This window comes from Gymnodraco acuticeps, unplaced genomic scaffold, assembly GCF_902827175.1.
Source record: "Gymnodraco acuticeps unplaced genomic scaffold, fGymAcu1.1, whole genome shotgun sequence".
NCBI lineage: Eukaryota > Metazoa > Chordata > Actinopteri > Perciformes > Bathydraconidae > Gymnodraco > Gymnodraco acuticeps.
The window spans coordinates 846523-865391 of NW_022989828.1; the positions used below are offsets into that span (position 1 = coordinate 846523).

At 43.3% G+C, this 18869-nt stretch overlaps 1 protein-coding gene across 2 annotated transcripts; it reads left to right on the forward strand.

Annotated features, from left to right (window-relative positions):
- Positions 1–387: 387 nt before the first annotated feature.
- LOC117558083 lies at positions 388–6842 on the forward strand. Of its 2 annotated transcripts, none has more exons than XM_034234055.1 (2): positions 388–6119; positions 6237–6842. In XM_034234055.1, the coding sequence occupies exon 1, from the start codon at positions 1236–1238 to the stop codon at positions 3882–3884; it is 2649 nt and encodes an 882-aa protein (XP_034089946.1). In that variant the 5' UTR covers positions 388–1235; the 3' UTR covers positions 3885–6119; positions 6237–6842. The 2 variants fall into 2 exon arrangements, with proteins under 2 accessions (XP_034089946.1, XP_034089955.1); XM_034234064.1 differs by having other exon boundaries at positions 6259–6842.
- Positions 6843–18869: the final 12027 nt, after the last annotated feature.

Genomic DNA, 18869 nt, shown 5'->3' on the forward strand with positions numbered 1-18869 from the left:
ATACTATGTGAATACTGTGTGCAACAAAAACGCGGGGTCAACCAGATTAAGAACAGAGGCATCCTGTTATGTCCAAACTGATAAGCCACAAGGTTGCAGAACTCATTATTCTCACACTAAATCACCCACCAAGCAGGCGCAACAGTTCACAAGGGCAGTCTTGTGAGTGAAACCAGATAAGGAAGTGAGTGAAAGCAAATAAGGAAGTAACAAAAGCGCGCCGAAGGCTAACCTAAGAGTTGCTAGGGTAGCAACGGCAGATTACACCACAAGAAAGCAGCGAAGGTGGGGGCTCCGCTAGGAACAGTATATAAGCAGGATGTATTCAGTACTCGAGGCTCTCTCTTCAACTGGGATCTTACACTGACGAGCTTGTCACGGTGAGAACTCAAGAAGAAGGAGTCCAAGGCGCTTTGTGGTATAGTATCAGATTGATGTATCTTTGTTGAACTGTGTAATAAAGTGCTTATTTGAAGAAACAATCTATTGGAGTGCAAAGTCTAGTTTTGTACAGCTAACAGAGAATAGTGTCTAGGACACAATTCCTTTTCCCTCAGAACTAAGAAACGGTCATCGGCAGATCCGGACAGCGAACCCCGCTCTAGCCATATCCAAACGATCTGCGCGGAGGACGGACCTGGTCCGGTAGACTCCAACAGCTTGGTGACCCTGACGTGATGGTCTAGAGCAGGTAGTCTGGACACCGATGACCTTCTGAGAGGACACCAAAAAACATTGAGTTTACGGCTTTTACAAGAAACCATCTCACACAATCAAAAACCCGGGTAACTCAGAATCAAGGTAAGCATCTGCCTGTTACAACAAATAGATGTGTTTGAAATACCACTACATTTTAGGATTGTGTGAAAATGGCAGAAATAATTGTCTCAGCTAAAAAGTAAAGATAAAACGTAAATAAAATTGTGTGCACTAAATAGATCAACAAGGGCATAAACAAATCTGTGGTGAGAAGCGGGTGAAACCCGTAATTTATGAGGATCCGCCGCGGTCCAAAGGGAAGGTGTAAACCTGGTCGCCGTACCAGTAGCCATAGTACAGTGTAAAACTAGGCAAGGCCCTAGTATCTAAGGAAGGTGTAAAACTGGTCGCCGTACCAGTAGCCATAGCACAGTGTAAAACTAGGCGAGGCCCTAGTATCTAAGAAAAGGTAGAAGACTAGCAAAAGACGCTAGCAACCAGATAATCTGATAAAGAAAGATAAGGAAAAGTAGAAAATGGAAGGCGAATTTGCGAGAGAAGAAGCACTAGGCTTCAAAATCCCAGATGTACGTCGCGAGGTTTGGAAAGAATGGGTGGAAGAAGGACAAAAGGAAGTTGAGAAAAAGGATCACAAAAAATGGGAAAAAGGGGTAGCAAAATTGTACCGAAAATTTACAGATAATGGCATACTGACAGCACACAGACAAAGAACTAAGGATAAAAAAGGAGAGTTGTTAGGAGGGAAAGATACAAAAGGAATGTTCAAAAAAGCCACCAAAGGGCTAGAAGAAGAGCTCTGTCGTCACAAGAGCATAGACCCAGGGCGATGGTCACTCAAAAAGAAAGCACACCAAGACCAACAAGAAAAACTAGAACAATTAATTAGGACCTCATATGCCATGGTCTCAGCCGCTGGCCGCCTGGAAGAAACAAATAAAACCACCCCGGCCACACAAGCCCCCCTAGTAGCCGCGCCAGTAGCAGCACCGGCAGTAAAAAACCCCGCAGTAGCAGAACCCCCATGCATCAGACATGCAGCTGGAGTGGCTAGAGTACTAAGGAAAATCCAACACATAGTGATGAGACACCCACTCACAGTGCTCACAAGCCATAGCATTGTAGCCCTAGTCAACTCAGCGGCCTTCACCATGACATCAGCAAGACAGACCAGGTTAGAAAAGTCTCTGACACAGCCACACATAACCTACACACATGAAGGCACCAACATGGCAGACTACTTACCAGGAGAAGGAGTCCCACACAGGTGTGAGGAAAAAGTAGTACAGGATGTAAAAATACGCCCAGACATGCAGGAAACGCCAGTAACAGGGGCAAGAGACATGTTCACTGACGGATGTTGTTACAGACACCCACAGGACGGCCTAAAAGGGGCCTACGCTGTGGTAGGACGAAGTAATGAGACAGGACTTTTTGAAAACATTGACTGCTCCACCATCAAAGGAAAAGTGTCAGCTCAACTAGCTGAACTAAAGGGCGTAATCGCCGCTTTGAACCAAGGAATAGATCAAGACATCAATGTGTACACAGACTCAGCATACGTACACGGGGTAGTGCACCACGACCTAAAAAGATGGCTCAGGGCAGGATTCGTAACTAGTACAGGAACACCAGTGAAACACTATCACAAAATCAAGGCGTTAGAGGAGGCTATCATGAAACCCAACAGAGTAGCTGTAATCAAATGCAAAGGACACTCCAAAACCACAGGGTACCTAACCGATGGAAACACTGCCGTCGATCTGGCCGCCAAGCAGGCAGCCAGATACAAAGCCACATTCTCACAAATGGTTGTACGGGCTCCCCAAGAAGGAATACTAGAAGCCAGAACAGATGAGGAGTTGGCTAAAGAACAATCTAAAGCTTCCCCGCAAGAACTAACGGCCTGGAGAAACAAAGGGGCAAGAAAGGGAGCAAATTACATTTGGTACTCCCCAGACGGGAGGCCAGTGATCCCACCAGGGTGGGTAAGAGCTATGATGAAGGAAGCACACTCAATGGCACACGTAGGAAATAACCAAATGGTTAGGGCCCTGACCCATTGGTGGCACCCTTACCTACCAGATTTAATAGCTAATCATCTTGAAGAATGCAGTATTTGTGGACGCTACAATGTGAGGGCCACCATCAAACCACATGAGGGAAAGTTTCCTGCAGTAACAATGGCAGGGGAGGAGATAGTCATAGACTATACAGACATGATAGACAGACACAGGGGAAAGAGGTACATACTCATGGTTGTGGATGCCTACACAGGGTGGCCAGAAGCCATCCCCTGTGCAAAAGAAGACAGCCAGTCTGTAATCAACTTCCTGGTACAAACCTACATTCCAAGACACGGGTTCCCCAAAAAGATTCGCAGTGACAATGGAAGCCACTTCAAAAATCACGATTTAGCGGTGGTGGAAGCCTCTCTTGGGCTAACCCACAGATTTGGAGCAGTGTATCATCCACAATCACAGGGAAAGGTTGAGAGAATGAACTTAAATCTAAAACAGAAACTAGCAAAGGCGATGGAAGAAACAGGAATGACATGGTTGGAGGCACTACCTCTCGCCCTATTGGCTATCAGGAGTTCCATTTGCAGGACCACTGGGTTCACTCCATATGAAATGACTCATGGGCACCAGTTTCCAGGCCCAGGGGCGGGAGCCACGGTTTCAAAGGAACTGTATGACAAAGTGGGGCACCAGGCCTACTATAAACAACTAAAATGCCTCGTTGCAGAGTTCGCGGACGAATCCACAGCAGCCAGAGCCAAAGGACACACAGAGGAAGCTGAGGGCAGCAGGGACGCTGAATACGTCCGCCTGAAGACGATCAAACCCAAGTGGTGTGCTCCAAGGTTCTCTGAACCACTCAAGGTAACCCAGCGAACAGATCATGCAGTCAGAGTAGACGGAAAAGGAGACACGTGGTACCACTGGAGCAGGTGTGTGGAAGCACCAGCACCTACCAGGACCCTCGCTGACACCATCCAGGACCTAGGCCAACTGAACATCAGGCAAACAACCGAAGCCCCCCAACCCCCAAGTGTGGACATCGACTCCACTTCCGAGGAGGAGGAGACAACAGGGGAACCAACGGCAGCCCAGGAGATAACAGCCGGCGAGGAGGCACAACAAGGGACCGCTCCCCCAAAGTAGGCGGTACACCACACGCATCACATACACACACCACATAAGAGACACTCACCTACACTGATACACCAAAGAACTTTTACAAGAAAAACAAAGATGAAGAAGAACTCAGGACCTAATCAACACCTCTATTGCTTGGCCTTAACACTGTGTTTTTTCATTATTGTTGGAATAATCATTATCATAGTGGGTGAAAGGGGGAGGCAAATCATTGACCAAAGTAATAATCCAAATTCCCCACAAAATAAAACTACACAAGATACCTTTTCTCCTCCAAAAAACAGCCTAACTAGACACGTCCGCAATGTGGCCGGCACAGTAGATACGGCAAATTTCACCCAATGTAACCAGAAAGATGCATTGAGACACATATCGCTGACAATTTACCTACCCTCGGACTCAAGCACCACTACCCTCATCCCGTACACCAGTTTGTCAAACGAACTCAACCAAAAAGGAGGGTCGTGGGGAAACAAATACCAATGGTACATGACGCTAGACTTTTGGTTCGGAAAAGGCGATCCCAATGAAAGATATAGCTATGGTCGAGCGTGGACCGACTTGGTGGGAGAGACAGGGGCGGATTGGAGTTCATCGTCAACAGGAACAGCGAAAAAAGTAAGGCAAAGAGTACACCTGGCAAAATCCTCATCTGGCCTCGTAGTACAGTTAGACTTAACTGGGGTACCCCAACCCAAGAAAGATGAACCCCCTTGCGCATCCTTTTATCTATGGCCCAAGACATCGCCAAGCCCCCAATTCTCTATATACGTATGCATGTCCAGTCGCATTAAAAGACCACAATCTGACATAGTATCCGTCCAAAAGGGGGTGGTGATCCACTCCACTAAGGAGTGGACAACTGATCAAGAGTTCCAAGCAGCAACTGGAATCTCGGGACACACAGCAAACAGCAACAACTGGTTACTGATGGCACAACAAGCCGCGCTAGACACAGGCGATGACTGCCTCGTTTGTATGGGAGCCAGACCCCTGCTCCACATAATTCCTGCCCCGGTAGAACCAAGGTGTGCCACTGAAATAATGGGGACAGACAACCCTCAACACAATTGCTCTAAATACGAAGTTTACTTCCCTTTAGCCAACTCGGAATTAAAAAAGCCCTTATTCTTTGCAAAAGTTCCGAGGTTGAATTATACCTGTTTCCACACCACAATCAGAAACACCGGGGGGTTCAACAAAACTCTCTGCGACCACATAGTGACACCAACTACACCTGGACGTGGTGTAATCCGAGCAGACATATGGTTCCACTGCGGTGGCAACCAACTCCACGAATGGATGTCAGTGTTCGGTAAATACAAAACCCTGGTCACCTCAGTATTGGTATCAATGGCCGTGTTTGCAGCAATTTTGACCTTGTGCGGGTGCTGCTGCATCCCTGGTATCCGCTCAATGGTGGACAAAATAATTAGTACCGCCATAGCACCTTCTACTCCCCTGGGCCAACAATTCGCCTTGCTATCCTTAGAAAACAACCCAGACATTGAAGAAGGCGAAGAAGAAGCGGCAGCAATGGACACTTTCCCGACAGCACCACCAGTACCACCGTATGGCAGAATGTGGGAAAGAGAGACAGAAGCCTAAAACAGCTGACATAAATGTACATAAACAATAGCGTTGTTTTGTTGCCCCAATCATTAGAATGGGGCAAAAGGGGCATTGAAGGATAAAGATAAGGCAAATGTGGCAGTGAATATAAGATATAGTGGGCCTATCATGGAAAAGCTAAGACATTGAGCTGTCTGAGTGGAAAAGTACAGTACTGTGTTAAAGTCCAACTGCTGAGAAGCCTCAGTGGAAATATACTATGTGAATACTGTGTGCAACAAAAACGCGGGGTCAACCAGATTAAGAACAGAGGCATCCTGTTATGTCCAAACTGATAAGCCACAAGGTTGCAGAACTCATTATTCTCACACTAAATCACCCACCAAGCAGGCGCAACAGTTCACAAGGGCAGTCTTGTGAGTGAAACCAGATAAGGAAGTGAGTGAAAGCAAATAAGGAAGTAACAAAAGCGCGCCGAAGGCTAACCTAAGAGTTGCTAGGGTAGCAACGGCAGATTACACCACAAGAAAGCAGCGAAGGTGGGGGCTCCGCTAGGAACAGTATATAAGCAGGATGTATTCAGTACTCGAGGCTCTCTCTTCAACTGGGATCTTACACTGACGAGCTTGTCACGGTGAGAACTCAAGAAGGAGTCCAAGGCGCTTTGTGGTATAGTATCAGATTGATGTATCTTTGTTGAACTGTGTAATATAGTGCTTATTTGAAGAAACAATCCATTGGAGTGCAAAGTCTAGTTTTGTACAGCTAACAGAGAATAGTGTCTAGGACACAATTCCTTTTCCCTCAGAACTAAGAAACGGTCATCGGCAGATCCGGACAGCGACCCCGCTCTAGCCATATCCAAACGATCTGCGCGGAGGACGGACCTGGTCCGGTAGACTCCAACAGCTCCAACACAGTTTGAAACCAGAGGGTGACCTTCACCAATTTTAGAAATGAAACCTGACATTTCATGGGATTTTCACGTCTTTATCGGCAGAAAAATAGAGTCGCTTTTTATGTAGTCTACAGAAATATGGATATAATTGGTGTACAATTAACGTTTACAGCAGGATAAATTACAAAAATGTACAGCATACTACATACAATTCAAAATACGGTTTCTCCGATTTCTAAAATAAAAATGCTGGCGTAGCCGATAAATGATTTGTGTTGCTTTCAATGCAAAATCACTACACGTCAACGAAATGTCGGCGTATTCTTTAAAAAAAAAACCTTCAGTTTTAATAAAACCGAGTAGTCTTTAAAGTATGCAGTGATATCCTTTACAAGGAAAACATTGTGCATTGGAAAATATAAAGTAGAAAATGATTGAAACAACATAAAAAGATAAGCCAAAAAAAAGACTGAAATCAGCATAAAAAGCTAAGCAATTGGCATGGAAAGAGATTTAATTGCCACAATTTTATATTGAGGGGAAACTCATTGAAAATAATGTTGTCGTGAGAATATTTATCTGTGAATCCTATCCCTACATTACCACCCGCGAAACTTGCTTAAGCATGCTATAATAGCCCGGTCTGTATATAGTCATTTGACGTTAGCTGCAGGACGGTCCTGTATATAGCCATTTCAGATATCTTATCCACAGGACCGTCCTGTATATAGCCATTTCAGAGAGCTGTTTACAGGACGGTCCTGGATATAGCCATTTCGGAGCTTGTATACAGGACGGTCCTGTATATAGCCATTTCAGAGACCTTATATACAGGACCGTCCTGTATATAGCCATTTCAGAGACCTTATATACAGGACCGTCCTGTATATAGCCATTTCAGGGCTTCTGTGCAGGACCGTCCTGTATATAGCCATTTCAGAGACCTTATATACAGGACCGTCCTGTATATAGCCATTTCAGGGCTTCTGTGCAGGACCGTCCTGTATATAGCCATTTCAGAGAGCTGTGTACAGGACGGTCCTGTATATAGCCATTTGGCGTTGTGTACAGGACCGTCCTGTATATAGCCTCGGCCAAAACATATAATGTTCACTCCGAGTGGGAGGATGATTATTTTTGTATCTATTCCAATTCAAAGTCCATCTGTCTCATCTGCAATGCGAGCGTGGCTTTATCGATGAAGGGTAATTTAGGAGCGGCATTTCAAAACAGTGCACAAACGCTACGAGACGGAATTCCCTCCTAATGCCCTACGCTCCAAAGGGGGAGGGGCCTGAAAGGACAGCTAAATGCACAGCAGTCCCTTTTCACCAGGCCCAACAACAAGAGCAAGGCTGCTACCAGAGCATCTTATCGTGTCAGTCACGTTCTTGAGAAACACATGAAGTCTTTCAAAGATGGCGAAGTTGTGAAAGAAGCATTCCTGGAGGCTGCTGACGCGCTTTTGGGGGACAGTAAAAATAACAGAAACAAAAACTCAAGTTAGATACCGTTATTAATCAGCTGTAAGTTTTAGTTTGTTTGAACTTATTCATTATAATTATTGTACAAAATGGTATAAGAATGCAAACATTAAGATCTGTTCTGTTTAAATTGATTATAGTCTATTATCAATTCAGGTTAAGAAACTAGTGTTGCTATTTTAAAAAGGCATTTCTTTTTATACTCTACTAAAATGCTACAAAAAAGGGTTTGATTCTATTAATTTTGTCTTATTTATTGCACTGTTGCAGCAGATTCCTGTGTAGCTTCAGATCTGAGTTGTCTTATTAGCAATGTTGGGACTAACGCGTTACAAGTAACGCGTTACTGTAACGCCGTTATTTTTGGCAGTAACTAGTACTCTAACGCATTACTTTTTAAATTCAGTAACTCAGTTACCGTTACTACATGGTGCGTTACTCCGTTACTGCGTTAGTTTTTTTATATAGTCAACAGCCAGGCGAACAGAGATGAGAACTGTACTTAAGTACAGTACTTGAGTAAATGTACTTTGATACTTCCTGTGTCACATGCGGAGACGGGCTGTGGGCGTGTTTGTGTTGTTTACTAACAAGACTATCATGGCGGCGGCGGAGCTCAAGTCTAGTTTCTCCACCTGGAGATATTCTCACTATTTCACTTTTGTCGAGCACAAAGAAAAGAACGTTTTAGTTAAATGTAAGTTGTGTCTTGGCGGGTCAAAGATCCTATCTACTTCCCAAACCAGTAATTCAAATCTCTTAAAACATCTGCAAAAACAACATGCTGGGACGAAGCTAGTAGCTAAGACCACAGAGACTCAGCCGACGCCACTCCACCTCCACCTAAGCAACAGCGGCTGGATTTTAACCAAAGGACTGCTAGCCAGGGAAAAGTCGATAAAGCCATTGCACGGTATGTTGTAGAACACATGCAGGCTATTGCTACAGTGGAGTCACCCACTTTCAGGGAGCTAGTTAGCATGATACCATGCCCGGGCGGCACACGGCATATGGGACGGAAAACTTTTTCCAACTACCTGGAGAAAAAATATACAAAAATGGAAAGCCAGCTAATATCGATGCAATCCAGATTGCATATAATGCATGTCAAGTTGATCAACAGATTGTATTATTCTCCAATGCAATAACAGTACTGAAATGAAGGCTATAAGGGCATTAATGGGAGCCCTTTTGTCAAGTAACGAAAACGTTACTTTTCACAGTAACGCATTATTTTTGGGTGTAAGTAACTAGTAAAGTAACTGAGTTACTTTTGACATGAAGTAACTAGTAATGGTAACTAGTTACTGGTTTTCAGTAACTAGCACAACACTGCTTATTAGTAAGCCTAATTTATACTTTTGTAGCAACACTATTTTTATATAATGGCAAATAAAGGGTTCAGAGTCTTTTCTTTTGTTCCTGTGTCATATGTGGCAGCACTGTTCAATGTTTCTTGAAAACATTACCCACTGTAGTATGTGACGTGTGAATAAACTCCAACTCTGTATCAACAACACTGTTGTGTAACTTCAGTTAAATACTTGTATGTGTGTAGATTAGAAAGAGGTAAGATAAAGCATCTGCAGTATTTTATGAAGTATTCATCGTACAAAGGTCAGTTTTATACAAGTAGAAGTGTGTATTTACCTGGTAGTAGGCTGTCAGTAATGGCTACGCCTCTCTATTTGGACTGGTAGATCTCGGCAGACTGGCAACTTTAAAAGTAGCTCTCGGTTCAAAAAAGGCTGGGCACCCCTGGATTAGTGGTTAGCTAAACGTCCCATGGGTTAGCTTGGCAGATTAACAGTTAGCCTCATAGTTTAAGGGTTAGTTTAGTGGTTTAAGCTTAATAGTTCAAGGGTTAGCTTAGTGGTTTAAGCTTAAGCTTAATAGTTTAAGGGTTAGCTTAGTGGTTTAAGTTTAAGCTTAATAGTGTAAGTGTTAGCTTAGTGGTTTAAGTTTAAGCTTAATAGTTTAAGGGTTAGCTTAGTGGTTTAAGTTTAAGCTTAATAGTTTAAGGGTTAGCTTAGTGGTTTAAGCTTAATAGTTTAAGGGTTAGCTTAGTGGTTTAAGTTTAAGCTTAATAGTGTAAGTGTTAGCTTAGTGGTTTAAGTTTAAGGGTTAGCTTAGTGGTTTAAGTTTAAGCTTAATAGTTTAAGGGTTAGCTTAGTGGTTTAAGTTTAAGCTTAATAGTTTAAGGGTTAGCTTAGTGGTTTAAGTTTAAGCTTCATAGTTTAAGGGTTAGCTTAGTGGTTTAAGTTTAAGCTTAATAGTTTAAGGGTTAGCTTAGTGGTTTAAGGGTAAGCTTTACGGTGTAAGGGTTAGTTTAGCAATTTAAGGATTAGCTTAGCGGTTTAGGGTTAGCATAGCGTTTTTAAGGCCCAATCCCAAACCACTCCCTCGACCCTACCCCTCCGTGACGCAGTGAACTCCGTCTGTAGCCACACTCGCAGCTCAACGAGGCTCCTCCTGTCAGATGGAGGAGCAAGCTTTGGGACGGCCTCCCCTCTCTCCGGCAGAAACAGGAAATGCCTTAACTGTAACAACGGTTTCAAATCAGCATCTCTTTGACAAAAAATGTAAATTAATAACTCAAATAAAACTCCAAACATCTTTCATTGTGCTCTTATAGTTTTAAACCTGATGTTTATAAGCTTCTTAGTTTTTGGAACAGCCGATGCAGACTCGCTGTTTGAGGGCTTGATAGCCCACTCCCCCTCCACACCGCTCCACACTCGTTGGTTTGGAACAGCCCTTAATATGGCGGACCCTCCGCGTGAACACGCAAACGGAGGGGTAGGGTGTAGGGGGCGGTTTGGGAATGGGCCATAGTTAGCATAGCTAATATCTGCAGGTCTCCCTTGAAAAAGAGATCTATGATCTCAATGGGACCAATCTGGTTAAATAAAGGTTTGAAAATGAAAATGAAATAGCAGTTTGTGCCACATTCCCGCAGTCACTGTGTTCAAGAAAACATAGCGTGTCTGGTTCCACTTAAATGTGTCAACAGACCTCCGTCATGAAGCTGAATAAGAACCGATTGAGGTATGAGATAAACTGTTCTACAATGACAAACCAAGCTAGAAGAAGCTATTTTCACATTACCAAATCTGACCCCCATTAAAAAACTGCCCCTTGCCACAGTGACTTTTGTTGCAGTTATACAGAAATCTGTATCTACATTTTAGTTTAGCCCTTTACAAACGATACAAACAGGATGCATTACATCCTTTTCTCCGTGAAAACGCACATACACTTCAATACAGGAGCAATTCGGGGTTACGTCTCTTGCCCTGTGACACTTAGACATGCTGACTGCAGGGGCTTTGGATTGAACCACTGGCCCTCCGAATTGCCCATGTTTCTCCTGAGCCACCAGCAATATGTTTCTGCCCTGCTGTGTTTTCCAATAACTCCGTCACTGCATGTTAAATGTGTTGGTCGGTATTTTGCCAACATATGTGTGTTTGCGGCCACGCACAGCCTATATTTGCGTCCCCGTGGATCTGTGGTCAAGATGTTCTGTCAGCTGGGTGAATTATAGTCAATTGGTTACATAATCATCCCACACATTCATCGTAGATGCTGTTCCCCATGGCAACTCTGTTAAATAAATCAGTCCCTCTCTGGTTTGTGGCGCCCGCTGATTCCCAAGTCGCCTTTTAATCTTCCCTTCAATTCGTCTTTTGTTCTCCTGTCCCTGGTCATTTTCACTGTCTTCTGCCTTCTTTATTACCTCTCTCTTTGTCCTTCCTTGTCCACTTTCTGTGAGCTGCCCACCTCTGGGTGTCCTGTGTCTTCCTCTATCTGTCTAGACATCCTCCCACCTCTTGAGTACTGTCTCCCTCCCTCTCCCTTCCACCCTGTTTGCTTTTTCTTTCTGTCTTTTACATCACTTTTCTCTGTCCTTCTTTGTCCCTTTCTCTAGTCTCCAGACAGTAAATTAGGCAGATACTGACACCCATTGACCTGCACTCAAATTCTACCTACATTCTAAACTGCCAATGGATAAATACTAATGCTGTCAAAATTATTGCGTTAACGGCCGTAATTAATTTTTTGAATTAATTGCGTTAAAATATTTAACGCATTTAACGCATGTGCAGAATGGCCCGCCCCATACATCCCACCAGTGGCAGCGCCAGGGTATGGCTGGGGTAGGCTACACCCATACCAAGAAATGGCTTAGCCCCACCATGAAAAATGATGTTAAAGTAAGCAAAATAAAGTCCGCCAACTCGCACTGATAATTGCACAGACAGCAGTTAGTCAGATTGATTTCAGTAGCCACTTGTCTGGAAATACCGAAGACCAGAAACGGTTTTGAAAACTTTTGTCACGTAGTGATTGTCTTCTCAATAGAACATCTTTGATAATGTCTTCTGACCAATCAGAATCAAGATAACGGCGTGGTGTTGTTGCAGGAAGTCCCGACGGGGAAAACTTTTGCTGTAGTACAGGGGTGCACATAACTGGTACGGGTTATGTGCGTAATCTGAAATGCGTACCGTCACTTGTGTCACAAAGCGCATTTGCGTACCGACGTACTTGTGAAGCTTTTCCAGAAGGCGGTTAGATCACCGGACGACAGAGTCGGTCTCCGTGTGCACAGACAGGGCTGCTGTTAACGTCGGTCTGTACAACGGAATTGTGCCAAAACTACGCCAACCGGCTGCGGAGGGAGACTCCCCCCCTTCACTGGAGAACTGTGCTAAAACAGCTGATCACAACGTTCAAGCTCTGTGGTCACGAAGTACTCCACTAGCCCCCCCCCCCCCGTCGACTTTCCCCGTTGATATAAATCAACACGTAATGAATTAAGACCCCACGGTTTGATGATTGATAGGTGTGTGGGCTGTCTTTCATTTTGACACACAGACATTTTTTATAATAAACATACATACTGTATGTTAAATGGATATATCCACCTTCTTTCATTTATCTTTCCATTCCCACAACAATATACATAAAGAAATGGCATATTTTGGACATAGTTCGAATGGTGATTAATCATGATTAATCAATTTTTAAGATGTGATTAATCTGATTAAAAATTGTAATCGTTTGACAGCCCTAATACATACACAACTAAATAGAAATAAAAAACCAAGAGAAGTATTGCAATCTTTTGCTGTAGCTGCAGGCAGATCAGTAAAAATCCTTTGTAAAATGAAATTACTTATAGTTTGGTGCTGTTGCTAGTTTGGTTCGCAATTGGTTCACAATGTTGAACCAGGGGCCTATACTACGAAGCTGGTTCAACCTAACCTGGATATGTTTGAGTTAGCCGGTTGGCCTAATCCAAAACATACGCGCTCTCGCTAAACTGTACTACGACGCTGGTTATCAAGTGGATCGCTCAAGCCAGCCGTGTCCTATCTAGTTAGGTGCGCGTTCACATGAAAGGGGTGGTATTTGGAGCATTTGACCAATCACAAACATGGAGAAGCGTACTGACTGAAGCGTACAGCGTCATACTTCCTGAATGAAAAGTGAACTTTAATACTAGTCAAAAATGAAGAAGTTAAACTTTAAACATCCATGACTTAAACACTTGATCCAGGATCAAAGCCACATAGCTGCACCTGCAAGGTGAATACAGTTGGCAAAAGAAAAAGTGTTTGAATGCGTACATTAACAGGTTTATGATATCACTGCCCCGTCTAAAACACGATCTGACTTTAATTACATTTGTCTCGAGTGTTTCGTCAACTTAATGTGTTGCTTAAAATAATACTTCTGCATACAGTATGTGACACTGTGAGTGTTGCACGGCCAGATACGGCTCAGCTGACTCAGATCAGGAGATATATGATACATTATGATGTGATATGCCGCGGACTGTACTTAATGTTACTCTGATCCGGTTACTTATGTTGTGGCAGATATTTAAGTAAGCTTTCTTAACGCTAATGTTATAATAGTCAGATTGCTCTGAAGATGGGAGGTGATATTCTATTCATGTTCACGTTCACAGTCGGTGATTTTTGCCGGCCGTCTTTCCTGCAACGGCAGCTTTTCTGTATTTCCTTTCTCCTGTAATATGACTTGATCGCTTTAAACTCCGCACACTGAGCTCTGATTGGTCAGCAGGCGGTGCTTTCACTGAGTTGAGCTCTTAGCCTGCAACCTAACCTGGTCCCGACCAGGTTAGCCGCTAAGCATAAGTTACCATGGAGATCTAGCCTGCTAAAAAGAGAACCAGCTTCGTAGGACCGGAAAGCCGGAGTTTTCCCTGAATTTAGCCGGCTAAGCGAAAATCCTGCTTCGTAGTATACCCCCCAGATGTGTACCGGTTTGTTTTCCACCGACCAGAGCCCTGTAGGAGTCTTGCATGACGTCACAGTTTACGTACCAGCGTAAATAACAACAGCAATGGCAAACTGCGTTGGATCTTATATCATGTGAAACCCCAGGTCGTGGAACAGGTGTATGGCATATTTCTTCTCACCATGCTCTGGAAGAGGAGTCTACTCTTTGTGGCATTCGCCGTTTTCTACCAACATATTTTACCATGGTATTTTTGACGTTGATCTTGTGATATGATCAGACAACTTGTTAAGGTTATATATTGATTACACCAAATGACCAATATTAACACTAGAACCGCCAACGGGTATATTTTACCCGCAGCTGTTTCTTGATTGTATGTAACTTTTTTTCTATAAAATATTGAAGTCTCCCAGTCTGTGACTTTTCCTGAAAGTGTGTTATGCAGCACCCTCTGTTCGTCAATATGAAATGGCCATGTATACCCATCAGCGCCAGCGGGTAATATTTACCTTATAGAAAATGCAGTGATTTTCGCGATATTTTATACTTTATGCTATCTGCACAAATATAGCATATAGCATATGAAAGCTGAGAGTCCACAGATTATATTGGTGTAAGTTGCATCACTGTGCGATCAAAACTCACTGATCTAGCAGCCAGGAAAGACAACACACAACTTCACTTTACGGGCAGAAACAGCACGTCTTACCGTTGCTGTTTTCTGATCAAAAGTTCAAGGCATTGAAACGCATACAAATACACATACATACATACACTGCTGAAGGTTAATCCAATGTATCTGTGTCACTTTGAAATGACTACAACTATAGCATTTTATTAAAGACGATAACCCTGTGTTCTATTATGATACATAAAAGAACATTGTACCTTGAAAATCAATGCATTCTAATAGCGGGTAGATTTGACCCGTTGGCGGTTTTAGGTATACAGCGACCCCTGGTGGTTCTAATGTTAAAATATTGCTTGGGTGGCTGAAAATGGGTAATGATAACAAACATGCGGTCATTGAAAATGATGGAGGAAAAATAAATAGTCTGCCTATCTAGTAGGGATGTAACGATACCAACAACTCAAGGTACGATAATATCGCGATACAAAGTTCACGGTACGATATTTACCGCGATATCGCGATATTCGATATATCGTTACATCCCTACTATCTAGACAGAAATACATGTTTGAGGTTGCGTTCTAGTCACGTAGCTTTCTAGGCTCCACTGCTTGTAACATATGTATTCTTAAATGTATTAATCTTGTATCCGACAAAACGTTCTTACGTATGTATGAAACACAAAGAAACGGTTCAACTGACTCAGACTGGCCCTGGGGGGGCTTTGGTGGAAAGGGGTATGTGAAAATGTCTTCAAAAAAGTTGTCCACTTGGTGTATTCCTCACTTCTATGATTTGATTTCTCCAAAAATAAGGTCTCAGGTTTAAACTATTTCATTTGTTTTATTCCTGTATTCCCATAAGGGCAGAGTGGAATATGACTGACCTCCTCGTTGTCTCTTCTCCAGTCGCTAGACAGAGACATGGGCCTCAAAGATCACCTATTGACATCGACAGTATTCAAAATCTATTTACACTTCGACCCGCCGATGGATAAATACATGACACATTACACATAAAATAAATGTGAACAAATGATTACTGCAGATCAGTAAAAAGCAGATTAAACAAAGAAGTTTGGAAATGTTTTTTATCAGTCCGTTGGTTTCTTTATGGCAAGGCTGTTAAGGTCCGAAGGATTGAGAGAGACTGAAGTAGAGACGGAAACAACATGCCCTGCTCGTTCAATCCTCTCCGATCCAAAGTGGTCTGGCGCTCTCGTACTAAACAGGTTTAAGGTGTAAGGTATCCCAACAAATCAAGTGCATGACACAGAGGTCGCTGATGGCTTTGAGTAACACCTCACACTCCCTCACACTTTAGTAAACCTAGTCAAATTAAATGCGTTTTCAGGGAGATTAGAGGACATTGAGCGTCATTTTAGGTTAGTGATAAAATGTCCAAATGTGTTTCTGATGAAGTTGCATTTATTCCACGAGTCACATTACACATATCTGTAATATAGGCATTGGTGGCTAACAAATGATTTAAAAAAACATAGAATTGAAAAAAATATTCTTAAGAAATATAATCACATAACAAATAACACAAAATATAAAAACTAGTTTAAATGTTTAATTGTCTGAGAATAAGAAATACAGTTACGTGTAAATAACCATGTAAACCTTTGCACATTGTGTTTAAAAAGCCTAAACCCAATGTGAAACACTTTACAGTACATTACGATAACTTAAAGAGAACTACCATGATAATTGTTCTAGTAACTGTATTTTGGGTTTCTGCTAGAACGCGTTAACATGCTTTCAAGTTAGAAAAACGTTGTTTTTCTTTAACTGTCTTAATATATATGTATTTTTCCTTCAAATATGTGAAATGACCCACACAGAGAATGTGGTTGTGGAAACATTTAAAAACAAGACCTTATAATGACACAAAAAACGAATGAAATGCACTCAGACCATAATATATTTTTTTTATAAATTATTTATTTATTTATACAGTTATACAAATGATTTACAGTCGTTCCCAGAGAGCAAGCCAGGCCGACTCATCTCCAAATATGATGTTAAAAATATGAACTGTCTGAAAATAAATCTAAGTTTAAAAAATATATATATATATGAGCTGTCTGATCCGCGGCCAACTCAGAGCGAGGAGTTGGAGATGAGTTCTGACTGGCCTTCAGAGGCGACGGCGGCGAGGAAAAACTCCCTTTTACAGGAAGAGACCTCGGGAGGAACCTGGCTCTCTGGGAGAAGCCCCTCCTCCTGAGGGCCGGTGGAGAGGGGGAGTCCTCTCTCTGCTGCAGGCCTCATCATCTGCTGGTCCTCCAGCTTCAGCACCTCCAGAAGCAAAGGGAGAGACCTACCTGTGTGGTCCCACGTAGCTGCTCAGCGTCAGCCCGCCTCCTGATCCCCGTCCTGGCCCTCAGTCTCCCCCTCCCCTGGGGAGAGACTGAGGGGAACTCACACTTACCTCTTTGGTCCCCCGTAACCCCTCACCTGGGCTCGTCCTCAGCCCGCCTTCATCCACCGCCGCCCCTCTACAACTGAGAACACAGAACACTCAGAGTCAGGACTGAGCAGCTGGGTTCAGGATCAGTCTGAGTCCAGGAAGTTGTATTGTGAGTACTGCTTCAAGAATGAGCAAAGAAAGCTGGAAACAGCGTTTGATCCTCGGTCCTCTTACCTGTCTCCTCTGGTAGAAGAGGATGAAGGCGGTGTCTTTCCTCTGCTGACACACAGCCTCCCCGCTGGTGCGAGTGACCTCCCCATCGTTGCAGGTCAGCCATCTGTCGGAGGGGTCATCAAGCCCCGCCTCCGGATGGAGAACGTCGCTGATGTAGTGTCCTGACAGGAGACGATTCACTGTTAGATCAAGGTCATACATACTGGGGCATATTAGGGTTATTTGAGGTAAACATATATTAATATGGGGCCGGGGAGGGGGGATATTCATTCATATCCTGCATTTAAAGTGGTAAAGTTAAGAGAAAAAAGCTCACAAATCTACCAGAACAAAATCAAAGTTGTACATTGTCGTAACAAAAATTCAAAAATAAACAAGAAATAAACTCTTACCACTGTTTGTATTGTTTCCAAGGTGGTTGATGATGCTCACCAGGCTGTACCATCCAGTATCCTGAGAGGAGCACAGTAATAATAGTTAGCTACACACACATTTAAAACAATAGTTTCACACACACACACTTTAAAACAGCAGTTCCACACACACTGTGCTGTTGTTACCTCAGTAGAGGTCACCATCAGCTCTCTGAAGATGGTGACCGGGTCACTCAGCTTCACCAGCTGCATGCTGGGAGTGAAACAGATCCGCCTCACGTGCAGTATCAGAACTCTGTGGAAGACAGACATACAGACTGTTAGGAGACACATTTAAATCAAACACTTGTTAGCACAGTGAAGTAGTTCACTCACTTTGGCAGCGTCTTGAAGGCCGGCTGCTGGACTGATCTGTTGGAGCCGCAGTCACACCTGAAGTCCAGCTCTGTCTCCTGAACACACAACATGCTGTCAGATACTGTACATACAAGGTGTGTGTGTGTGTGTGTGTGTGTGTGTGTGTGTGTGTGTGTGTGTGTGTGTGTGTGTGTGTGTGTGTGTGTGTGTGTGTGTGTGTGTGTGCGCGTGTGTTACCATGAGGTAGCCCTGGAGCATGTCCCCCACTGAGGCTCCAGGCAGCAGTTTGAGTGACAGGTTGGTGTAGTCTTCCTCACGTGTTGACCCGGCTCCACAGCTGCACATTAAAAGGGACACAGTGAATTCACAGCCACGGGACAATGTGGACCACATCCAGGTTATCAACACAGAGCACAATATTACTTCTGAAGAAACACATTTTGAATTTCTATACCGCTACAAATACACTCACACTGCGCATTCACTGATTGGTTGTGTGGAGCTCACTATTGAGGCTCCATTATATCAGTAGCAGTGACTGAAGGGAGTGATTCAGACTCACTTTGTTACTGTAAGCTAACGGAGGCTAATTCATTAGCATTAGCTAATGCTAATTTCTTAAATTGTTACTAAATATATACAGATTAGATATTAGTGGACCTTATTAAACATATTGTTTGCCCCTAGCTCAAGAATTCATGATGTAAATACATGGAGAAGCGTATTTTTGACATGAACCCAGAAGTCACA

Coding starts and splice junctions, on each gene's coding strand:
- LOC117558083 (XM_034234055.1), top strand. CDS start 1,236: ATGGAAGGCGAATTTGCGAGAGAAGAAGCACTAGGCTTCAAAATCCCA.